Source organism: Mustela nigripes, chromosome 18 (assembly GCF_022355385.1).
Source record: "Mustela nigripes isolate SB6536 chromosome 18, MUSNIG.SB6536, whole genome shotgun sequence".
Taxonomy (NCBI): Eukaryota; Metazoa; Chordata; class Mammalia; order Carnivora; family Mustelidae; genus Mustela; species Mustela nigripes.
This window is the reverse complement of record NC_081574.1, coordinates 22,905,209-22,917,572: the sequence shown is the minus strand read 5'-3', so window position 1 is coordinate 22,917,572 and position 12,364 is coordinate 22,905,209. Positions and strand designations below refer to the sequence as shown.

The 12,364-nt window shown below is 40.4% G+C and overlaps 1 protein-coding gene across 1 annotated transcript in view; it reads left to right on the top strand.

Moving 5' to 3' along the window:
* The window catches only part of MTMR7 (myotubularin related protein 7), a 102,438-nt gene that overhangs the window by 47,496 nt on the left and 42,578 nt on the right, over nucleotides 1–12,364 (top strand). The window contains exons 4-5 of the mRNA XM_059384150.1: nucleotides 1,836–1,993; nucleotides 11,941–12,069. Of these exons, the coding sequence (XP_059240133.1) occupies nucleotides 1,836–1,993; nucleotides 11,941–12,069 (287 nt within the window). The remainder of the gene's footprint in view (nucleotides 1–1,835; nucleotides 1,994–11,940; nucleotides 12,070–12,364) is intronic.

Here is a 12,364-nt window from a genome sequence, read left to right as displayed (position 1 = left end):
TTTCTTCTTCCTTGGTGAAGAGTCGTTTCCGTGGTAATTACAACCAGCCTGAAACTGACTTCAGATCTCAGGCTGCCAGTGTGTTACTGTGGCCTTTTGCTGGTGGTGAGATCCCTTATTGGGCCTCCAGACACGTATGGAAGAGCCATTAAAGGAGCCACATCTGAATGTCATCAACAGATTAAGGAATAAATGGGGGGAACCTAAGAAAATTGAGGAGAAAGAAATCTGTTGGAGAAAAAGAAGATGATTCAGGCAGTGGAATAAGGAAAGAATAGACACAAAAGTGGTCCATCTGGGGAGAAGGAAAAGGGCTTGCCTTCGAGGGGTATTGTGTGTGACTAAGGGGATGAGCTTTATAGCCACATTGCCTAATTTAAATCCAGATTCCCCACTTACTAGCTGTGTGGCCCTGGCAATATTCCTTAAGCTCTCTTTGCCTCGGATTTCTCATCTGTAAAATGAGGGCCGTCATGGGTTAATATATTTATTAAGAACAGAATCTGCAAAGAAATAAGGGTTTAGTGAGTATCAGCCATGATTTATCTTTACCGGAGGTGCTCGGATCTGCACTATCCAATATGGTGGCCTGCACTATCCAATATGGTGGCCTGTGCTATCCAATATGGTGGCCTGCACTATCCAATATGGTGGCCTGCACTATCCAATATGGTGGCCTGTGCTATCCAATATGGTGGCCTGCACTATCCAATATGGTGGCCTGCACTATCCAATATGGTGGCCTTCGCTATCCAATATGGCTGCACATGGCTGGTGGGCTCTTGAAGTGTGGGTAGAACGAATGAGGATGTGCTGTCCAGTGTGAAATACACATGGAATTTCAGAGACATTATGAAATAAGATACATACAACATTAATAAGTTTTATATTATCCACGTGTTGAAATGATAATATTTGGTTGTATTGGGTTTCTAAGAAAATATACTAGTAAAATTAATTTCATTGTTTGTTTTTTCAGTTTTTTAATGTGGCTTCAAGGACATTTTAAGGGACACGTGTCTTGCTTATATTTCTGTTGAACGGCCCTGGACTAATCGTTTCCTTCAACTTAACAAGATCAGAGCAGGAAAATCAAATCCTAGCTCCAAATGAGGAAGGCTCTGGGCCTGGCCTCACAAGCAGAGAGCGTAGTTTGTAAAGACATAGATGTCTTGGCAGAATTGAAAACAGACTTTCATCAGACTTCTTGAATTTGCCCCTTACACTATCAATTGATTTTTTTGCGAGTCCTATGAATTTTGTATAAGCAGTGCAATTACGACAATGATGTGTCTGCTAAGAGTTCAGATGTTTCCTGGGCAAACACGTGAATAGATTCCACAGCTTTTCGGTTGTTCTTTCTTTTTTTCATATTGTGAGTATCAACATAGGGCAGCAGCCTGGGCCTTCGTCTGCCTCGGAGAGGCCATCCAAAATCCAAGCTCCACATACATAAACAAATTGAGTTCTTGGTATCTAATGATACATACATTCTTAATTAATTTTTTAAGCTTCCTTTCTTACGTGGTCTAGAGAATATGTTTGCCTTCAAAAGCAACTTAAAAAAAAAAGCGCAGAATAGAGCAGGCCTTGTTTCTGAAAGGAAAGGAGCTCTTGCAAAGTTGAGTTTGGTTCTCCCAAGGTCTCCGGGTCATTACTGGGAGGTTGTGGGTGAACTGGCCACAGAGATGGGGCGCTCCCAGTGGCAGCATCCTGAGAGGCGAGAAGCTCGTTTGGCTTCTTGAGGTACTCCAGCTGAGACAGAATACTTTTGGGGAGATTTTGTTCTGGTTTTGACCTGGCTTGATTTGGCTTTATTCACTTTTATCTTGCAGTGAAATATGAGGAGTTATACTGCTTTTCATTCAACCCCAAGCTGGACAAAGAAGCAAGAGAACAGGGCTGGATGCTGATCGATCTCGGTGAAGAGTACAAACGCATGGGCCTCCCTAGTAATTACTGGCAGCTCAGCGATGTGAACAGAGACTACAGAGTGAGTGTGGGGGCATCTCGTGAAATCCAGTTCCTTAATCCGAGGGAACTCATGATTCCCATAGCGCTTAGCATGACCTCGCTTTAATCTCCTTCAGTTTGTACAGCTCTTTGTAGATACAGATCTCTGGATTTGCAAGTCTCCTTGGTTATTGTGAGCTGCATTTCCTACCTGCACCCAGAATCAGAAAGTTCACCCAAGAGAAACGTAGAGAATCGCCCCCCCCCCCCCCCCCCCCAGACGCATACACACTGTCCCCCAATGGTTGAGGAGATGGAAACCTGGAGAAGCCCAGAGGCAGGCCTCATGGCCAGGGCCAAGTTCTCCCATCAGCTCTTTTTATAGTGCACCGAGTGATTAGTGGGGAAGTCAGAGATGGCAGTCTGGCACCAGCTCCTCTCTGTACTCACTGAACTCTTGATTGGTACACAAGGTCACCAAGAGGCTTCCCTAGAGAAATGTGGAGAAATGTGTCTGCGCTTCCAGAAAGGCCTATGGAGAGGAAGGGAAGCAGGAGGGGCAGAATCAATCTCATATTGTCCCTAATGATGGGCTTACAAATCAATGTTGGTTTCCCTATTAATTTTTTAAATATTTTAGGTAATAAAAGCAAAGCAAGAATGTTGCAGAGAATTTACAAAAGTGAGAAAAAGAAGAAACACCCACCCATCTCCGTGCCGTAATGTTCTTCTATTAGGTTTTAAAATATATCTTTGGTTTTTTTTCTCATCTGCATAATTTAATAGCTCTTTTCTTATAAAAGTAATACAATTGATGATTCGAAATTGGAAAATACAGAGGAAAAGGAACTGTTCCAATATATATAACAAATTTGTAACATTTTACACATGCCTTATGTTCTGCTTTTCTTCACCCATCATACTGTGTTTTTTTCTGCCAATAAATGAATTTTATATCATTTAAAAATATAATATAAAATCACATAGAATGGCTATATGCTATTCTTTCTACCTAATCTCTAATTTTTAGACATGTAGGTTATTACTATTTTTTACTATTTTAAATAAACATAGTGAGAACATCCTGGTCACTATACCTTCACCCATGTTAAGATTCTTTTAAAAGACAGATTCCTAAAGGTGAAATTTCTATGTCAAAAAGTTCACAAAACTTTTTCTGCATGTCGTCAAAAAGAACTGTAGAAAAGTTGTACCAATATATATAAATTCTCGGCAGCTGTGTATGGAAAGCTTGATTCTTTGCGCCCTCACTGGGAAAGACGTCGGTTCTTAAAAAAATTTCCTAACAACTTGATAGTGGGACAAGGGATTTCTCATTTTAATTTAACCTATATGCTTTGATTTCTTGATTTATAGACTCGTATATGCTGATTGACCCTTTATGTCTTATCTCCTGTTATTTGACCATTTCTAGTTACATTTTTACAGTTTTTATTAGCAAGTAGAGTTGGTGTACACTGTTACATTAGTTCTAGGTGCACAGCATAGTGACTGAGCTGGTCTGTACATGGTCTCATGCCCACCACAGTAAACACAGTCACTGCACAATGTCACTGCGATATCATCGACTCTTTTCCCTGTGCTGCCCTCTCCATCCCTGTGACTCATTTTATAACTGGAAATTTGTACCTATAAATCCTCTTCACGTCTTTGTCCTGTCCTACCTCTCTCCTCTGGCAACCAGTTTGCTCTCTTGTTTGTTTGTTTGTTTGTTTCCATGATTTCACATAAGTGAAACCATATGGTATTCTTTCTCCATATGACATATTTTACTTAGCATAATGTCCTCTAACTCCATTCATGTAAGAAATGACAAGATCTCATTCTTTTTTTATGGTTGAGTAATATTCCTGTCACACACACACCCCACATCTTCTTTATTCATTTATCTATCGATGGACACAAGTTCCTTCCATATCCTGGCTACTGTAAATAATGCTGCAATAAATAGGAAGATGCATGTATCTTTTCAATTTAGTGTTTTTGTGTTTTGCGGGGGGGAGGGGTAAATATTCAGTCGTAGAATTGCTGGATCATAGGGTAGTTCTATTTTGAATTTTTTGAGGAATCTTAATACTGTTTACCACAGTGGCTGCACCAATTTACATTCCTACCGATAGTGCCATGGGAGTTCCTTTTTTCCACATTCTGCCAACACTCGTTATTTCTTGGCTTCTTAATGCTAACCATCCTGACTGGTGTGAGGGGATACCTCGTGGTGGTTTTGATCTGCATTTTCCTGATGAGGAGTGATGCTGAACATCTTCTCGCGTGTCTGCTGGCCGTTTGTATGTCTTCTTTGGAAAAACAGCTATCCAGGTCCTCTGCCTGTTTTTCCCTGGGATTATTTCAATTTTTTGATGTTGGGTTGTGTAAATTCTTTATATAATTGGGATATTAACCTTTATATAATTGGGATATTCTTCCATTCAGTTTGTTTTGTTGATAGTTTCCTTTGTTGTACAAAAATTTTTTATTTTGATGTAGTCCCAATAGTTTGTTATATATACATAGTAATAATTAACACACACACTCTCTCTATATATATATGAATATATATATACATACACATAGAATGTATATAATATTTATAGAAATGTATATATTTGATTGCCCGCTATAGGAATAAAAGCAATATGGTCCTGGAACAAAAATAGACACATAGATCAATGCCATTAAATCACCCTAATGTTCCCTCCAGATCACCTTCTGCTCCAATGTCACTGAGTGCAATCTGGTGTTGTCCTTCTCTATTTATAATGTTTCTACATATGTAAGTAGTAAAAATGTAGTATTACTTAGTGTGTTTTTAAATAATTTCTGTACATGGTATTATGCCGAATATAGTTTACTGAAACTTTGCACTTCGCTCAACATTGTCTTTGTGAGAGTCGTTTCATTTTCAGCAAACACATCCGGCCTGGGCCAGACACTGTTCTAAGAACTTGACAAAGGTTACTGTCCCACGGGGTAGCTGTCGTTACCATGCTTGCTTTACAGATGGAGAAACTCAGGCATAGACCGATTAACTGTTGAAGCCATCAAGAAGTGAAGAAACTGTTGAGGCCTATAGCTCTCATTCCTTCATTTTCCACTATCGTATTAAACTGCATTTTGCAGATAGACCAGAGTTTTTTTTTTTTTTTTTAATTATTCTTATCTTTTCCCCCCTTTCTGTTTGTTTTATCATCACGAAGCTGTTAACTGGCTTATGCGTGACTCATGGTATATGGAGAGTTTCCATCCAGGAGTAGAGTTTTTGAGTTAGAAGTATGTGGAATTTAGCCTTACCAGATATTGCCAGATTCTTTTCCAGAGTGTACGCATGGACCTGTAGACCTAATAGCAAGTTATAGGGGTTCTCCCTACTCCATAGACTCACAGACAGCTGGTCCTGCCTTTGTTTGGTGATAGATCTACTCATTGACCCAGCAGTCTCACTTTTGGGAATTTATTCTAAAGAGTCAACATCATACACACACACAGAGTAATGTGTAAGGGACTTACTGAAGCATTGTTTGTAACCACATATATTAGAAGAAGCCCACGTTTTTTAATAGAGGATGAGTTAAGTAAGTTTTGCTCTATCCATATAATGAAATTAATGTGTAGCCATTAAAAAATATGGAAGATTTTCATCTACTGATAAGGAAAGATTACTAAAGTACATCCTTAAGTTCAAAAAGGCAAGGGAGAGAGATGTCTGGCTGGCTCAGTGAGCAGAACATGCGAGTCTTGAAGTTGGCATCATAAGTTCGAGCTCCCCATTGGGTGTAGAGATTACTTCAAACAATCTTAAAAAATCAAGGCGCAGTACACTGAATATAGTGTAATATCTTTTATCTGAAAAGAAGAGGGAGAAAAATGAGAGTATATGTGTAATTGTGCAAAAGTGATAACCTGGAGAGTAGGTGAGACCGGGGTGGACAGAACACAAGGACAAGAAAGTGCACCTTTTTGTGTTGGTTCATTTTTATAACCATGTGATTTTGTTAACCGATCAAAAAGTTAAATTGGAAGAAAAATGCCAGTCTTATTGGTGCTAAATGGATCTCAGTGTCATTTCTTTGTATCCTGCACATCGCTGGCGAGGGAGTTTGTATTCATTGGTAATTCAGGTTGATTCCCTGTGACTTGCCTGTTGGTTTATTTTTTATCCTTTTCTCTATAAAGTTCTTTTACTTTTATTTATTTATTTGTTTGCTTGTTTACTTACTTTAAGACTTTATTTATTTATTTGACACAGAGAGAGAGACAGCAAGAGAATACAAGCAGGAGGAGTGGGAGAGGGAAAGGGAGGAGCAGTCTTCCCACAGAGCAGGGAACCCGATGCGGGGCTCGATCCCACAACCCTGGGATCATGACCTGAGCTGAAGGTAGAGGCTTGATGACTGAGCCACCCAGGCACCCCTATTATTTGTCTTTTTCTTAATGACTTATAGAAGTTCTTTATATATTTTAGCTAATAGTTTATCACCATGTATAGCTGTGGCAAATATCTCCTCTAAAAAGATATTTAAATATTGTCCCTGGGAAATCTTTGGTTCCTCAGAAGTTTTGAGTGTTTCCTATTTTGTTCCATGTTTTAGCATAATGTTTACCAAACAAACAAACTTGGCCTACTTATGAACTCTGTCTCAATTTGATATTATATAATTTCTATAATTACATTAGTACTAATTATGGTTATTATGATTTTATAATAAGATTTGATATTGTATAGGTCAGTTCCTTTCACATCATTCTTCTGATATCTTAAATTTATAGATTTTCTGGGGTAGAATGGAGACGTTCATGATACTGAATTATCTCCATAATTATGCTTAAATCTGACAACCGTAATCGTACACTGTGAGTAGACATTTAGGGCTTCTTTGTCTCAATCATTATGAACTATGTGGCAATGAATTTTTACCCTCGAAATGAAAGGGAGGAAAATCCAAGTTTACCAAAGAAAATTGGATACCTTTTTAAATTTTTTAAAAATACGACACGCCCTTGAGTCAGGAAGAAAATGAAACTAAGCTACATCTTGTGGAATAATATTTTCTTGGAAACGCAGGTTGTTCCTATTTTTGATGAGATTTCCTTCTCAAATTAGTGCCACAAGCCTGACTCATATTTAGTCACTTAAGTCCTACATGTAGAGACTACAAAACATGAGTTACTCAATATTTCTTTTCCAAAGGAACATACAGGAAACCAAAACTAACAACCAACACACTGTATTGACACAGAAAAGGTGAAAACCTTGGGGATTTTCTGGTTTTACTAATACCATTGAAATGGGGAGAAAGATATGTACCCTTATCTATTACCAACTTAGACCTATAATAAAAGTTGATTTTCTCAAAAACTTTCTAATAGCCCTTTGAGAAAATTACATCATCATCCATTACTTTTGCTTTTCATTTCATGGTTGAGAAAATGTTTACTTTTTCCTCCCTTCTTTTACAAGAGTTTCCTCCCCCTCCTCCTCCTCTTCTTCTTCTTCATTATCATCATCTTTTTCTTCTTAAAGGAAGGTGGTTGGGGGGAGATGAAGACGGAGAGAGAGAATCTTAAGCAGGCTCTACATCCATCATGGAACCCAACATGGGACTTGATCTCACAACCCTGAGGTCATGGCCTGAGCTGAAATCAAAAGTGGGCCACTTAACCGACTGAGCAACCCAGGTGCCCCTGTTTCTTTCTTCTTAGAAAGAAACGTAGGTTCAGAGCTTGTGCTGCTTTTTTTATCTGTTTATGTGGTCTTGGGAGGCTAATTATCATCATCATCATCTCTATCATCATTACTCTCAGTCCTACTTAATAAGACTTGTCTATGATAGTCCGACTCTCAAAGTGCAGATTCCCTTCTGTACATAACTCCTAAAATTGTCTTTCTTAAATAACTGTCATTCATTACTAGGTGAAAATTTTAACCTGTTTCTCTTAGAATAAAATGTAAAGAATATTCTAAACCAGTAATTTAAAATATTGTCTATTTCAGTTTTTCACAGTATATTTTATATATTATGTATTATTTTATTTTATTTATATATGAATCATTTTATGTAAGCGTACCCTCCTTCTTCTCCCCTAATATTACATCATAGGTTCCTTGAAATAACTTTGAGATCCTAAATGTTTAAGAAGGAAGTTGTCTATGTAGATCTATCTCAGTCTCTGACAACTAACTCTCCAATGTGCTCAGTTGAGTGATCCTCAAGAAATACAGAGGTCTAATTAAGATGCCTTGGAGGCATCTCAGATGGGTACTACCCTACAGTGGTAAATGCATTGACTGCACGGTTATAATCAGGTCAACAGAGATCAGCTTTACTGGGACCGTAAAGTCCCTGAAGCCAGTAACTCTTTTGTTTTACATTACTACTCTAGCACCTTACACAATGCCTGGCACATAGGAAGTATTCGATAGAAACTTGGTGATAGACAGAAATATTGTACTATAATCATCAAACTTGCCAAGAGCCTAGAATTTAATGATTCTGGCCACGGAAAAAAAATGGAGAATTTATCACGTGATGGGGTGCTGATTCTCACTACAGTGGCAATCATAGTACAATATATAAATGTATCAAATTAACATGTGTACAATGGTGTATGTTAAATATATTTTAAAAAAATACTTGTTGAATGAGTAGAAGAATTATCAAAAGAGATTTTTCCTGGCGAGGCCAAAGCAAGATAGGTAAGCCCTTAAGGCAGACTAATTTATTTAGTGGAGGATAAGGAAAATAACTTCCTCATTAATACAAAAAAAAGTACACAGAAATGATTTTAACTTACTCCATTTTCACTGGCTCAGGTACTCAATGTAAAGAAGGAAAATTCAGAGGAAAAGCCTTTTGTGCTTTTCTCAACTTCCCCCATTCTCTCTCTGAATTTTCTTATGTGATTTTCCAAGCCAGGCAAAATTTGGGCAAGTGCCTCATTGGTTTCAGAATATGGTAGCACAAATGACACGGTGCTGTGCCTTATTCATTGTCAGGATTTTGACTACAACTATGTGAGCTTGTTGCAAAAGTGACAGTGACCACTGTTATGCAGGACTATTTTTTTTTTAAAGATATTTATTTATTTGAGAGAGCACAAGAGAGGGAACCTGAGCAGGGGGAGGGGCAGAGGGAGAGGGAGAAGCAGACTCTCCATGGGGCTCGATCCCAGGACCCTGGGATCATAATCTGAGCCAAATACAGATGCTTCAGCAGCTAAGCCACCCAGGCACCCTCAGGACTGTTTTTAAATTTCTCCATGAAAGTGCTGTCCGCTTTCATGGAAGCAGGATGAAGTCATTATTTCCAGCTTGGGTAAGAAGCCTGAGCTTGGGTACGAAGCCTGAGCTCCCTGACACCGTGAGTCTGACTTTTTCCAAATCTGTTTTAGCTCCTCCTAGAGCTTCCCATGCGAGTGCTTATCAGAATGCCCAATTTCAGTTTTGAACCTTGAACTCTTTTCACCTAAACCCAGAGCTCAGGGAAAGCAGGAGTCCCTGTAACCAGCATCGTCATGTCCCTGCAGGGGAGCCCTTGACCCCGTGTGAGCCTGACTACTGTTGACCAGGTTGAGGTGTTGAGCTCTTGGACCTTGCTAATGCCAACCTAAAAGATCTGCATTTTCCTACACATTTGGAGGCAGAGAGCCCTGGTACTCTTAGAGGGTGGGGAAGACTTCCCTGCTCTCCTGGGGAAGAAGGAAGACCCAGGGTGGGTGGCAGTCAGGTCCTCAAGTAGGATGGGGCCAGGAGTGTTAAGTGGAGTGGGCTCTGAGTGTTTCCCTTCGTCTCCACCCCATACTGGGTACGGTGCCCATAAAGTTTACAGCGTGAGACAAGCTGAGCATTGTTTGGCCTTGGGAGGCCGTAAGAGGAACCGGCAGGAGCTTCCCAGTTCCTAAATCACCTCTGTTATTTAGAAAGGCTGAATGTAAGGCAGGTTGAGAAAGCTCCCCTATTACTTTCTTCTTCTATTTCATCACAAATAACATTGTAGTTTCTTAGTGTTGTTTTAATGAAGACAGTAGGTGATTCCCATCTTACCGAAAACTTCCCAATTTCCTTTTTAAAACTGTTATTCTAAGAAAGTGTTGTAAGCCTGACGCGATGACTACGTGTCTCTTGAACCTCAGAGAAGCAGGTGTGGTCTGTGTCGTAATGTTCTAGCTGACTGACGGAAGAGAAGTTCAGGCACCAGATTTGCATGGGGAAGAAGGTGCGGTGTCTTGTGGTAGTCATGCCCGTCAGGCTCTCTGGGTCCAGCTAGGCGGGGCCATGTGTTCTCGGTACAAGGTTTTCCTCCAGAGTATCCATGTTCCTAGACCGGGATTTCCATCAGCGTGTCAGTGCCAGAGCTGGACGTTTTTGAAGTCTTTGTGAATCTTCCCCAAATTGTCTTTGGCTCATTGCTGAAATTACATGTTGAGCCTGAGAACATCACTTTTGTGGCCCTTTTATCTCCTGCTTGATGTCGGTCCCCTGTCTGGTAATCAAGACAGTGGATGCGGGCAAGGGAAGGGGGAAGGCATCCTCATAGGACAGTTGTCAGAAGCTGTGGTGCCGAGGCTGGGCTCTGCCTTGGGGTGGGTTTTCTTTTCCTCCAGGTCCATCTTTCCGGAGGCGTAGGTGAGAGCAGAGGTGCACAGTGTTCATGCGGCTGACAGATTACTCTGTCATTGCTGCTCCTGGCGGACTCCTCTTGAAACGGCCAAGAAGAAGCTTGACTTCTGGGAAAGAGAGGGCTACTTGGGGGAAACCCAGGAATAGCTTTCTGAGCGATCTTCACATCACAAAGAGATTGATTGGCTGATGTCAGCATGAAATGCAGGCCTAGCAACGAGTCAGTGATTGCTGTATCCCCCACTCACATTTCTATCGAATGCACTGGTTTATAAAGTGCTTTGTCATGGGCGTTATCTGATTTGACCCTTCCCTCAACTCCGTGGGATATTATTTCTATGTTTTATCAGTTTTAGAGGTCAGCATAGTGTGCCTCTCTGAAGGTCATGAAGTTGGCAAAGCAGAGCCATGTTCTAAACTGCTGATGCCTGATTAAATCACAAGACCATTCCAAGGCTCTGGAGTTTCCACTGTGGGAATCACTGCTGGCGAGGCACAGAAAGAGTAAAATAATTTCTTACCGTTTGTGAAGTCATGTGGAGGAAGCAAAAATAAAGTTGTTATATTATGTGGTACCAAGACAGATCTAGAAACTTACCCGAGTTGGAAGCCCAGCGGGAAGTTTCTTGAAGGAGGCAGGGTTGGGTTGTCCCTTGAAGAATGGAAGGGATTTGGGACGATTCGGGAAGAAGGGGGTTGGGGAGTATCCAGTGAGGGCATGGGCTTTGTCTTGGGCACATGGCTAGTGCTTACCCCCTACTGGTGGGCTGTTTTTCACTCAAAACAGGCTGGTCAATTTTTTTCAGCTACCAAGATGCCGAATTACGATTTCTCCCTTTCTGATGAAAGAAATGCTCCCCCGTCACTGTCTTGCCCCTCACAGTGCCCTCAGAAGGGACCCGTGCACCAGGACAGGTTGCTAAGGAGTGTTTGCTTCCCTTTGATGTCATAGGATCCACAGGTCTTCCTTTCTCTAAGGTGGCTGTTGGTTTCTTCAAAATAGCCTCCTCTGTAACTTGGTTAAGTAAACTTAAATGTGGGCGCCCAGGTGGCTCAATCGGTTGAGTGTCTGCCTTCAGCTCTGGTCATGATCTCAAGATCCTGGGATCAGGCCCCACATGGCACTCCTTGCTTGGTGGGGAGTCTGCTTCTACCTCTGACCCTCTCCACTGTTGCTTTTGCTTTTCTCTCTCTCACTCACTCACTGTCAAATAAATAAAAACCTTAAAAAAAAAATAAAGAAAGAAAAGGTAAATGTGCAACTTCTAAGTATGATAAATGGAATATCTTGTGATAGTTCACAAACATTACGAGATGGTCTCAAAATCCCCATGTGTTTCCCGTGACAGGTTTGTGATTCTTACCCTACTGAACTGTATGTTCCCAAATCGGCCACGGCACACATCATTGTGGGGAGTTCCAAATTCCGGAGCAGACGGCGATTTCCTGCCCTTTCTTACTACTATAAAGATAACCACGTAAGTCTCAAGGCATGCTTTTGTTTTATGCTTTGCTTTTCTTGTTTTATCATAAACAGGCATTTTCTAGCAGCCTTCTGCTCTGTGTGTGTGTGTGTGTTTGAATTCTTAAAGGTATGTGGCTATTGTTGAGTGTGGTATTACACAACAGATCTCTCCTTAAACACTTACCTCAGGTAGAAGTTGACCTTTCGTGTTATTTGACAATAAAGTAATGGGATTCTGTCAGAAAATACCTAAAGCTAATCATCCAAGCAAATGTCTGTCCTTTTTTTTTTTTTTTTTTTTTTTTTTT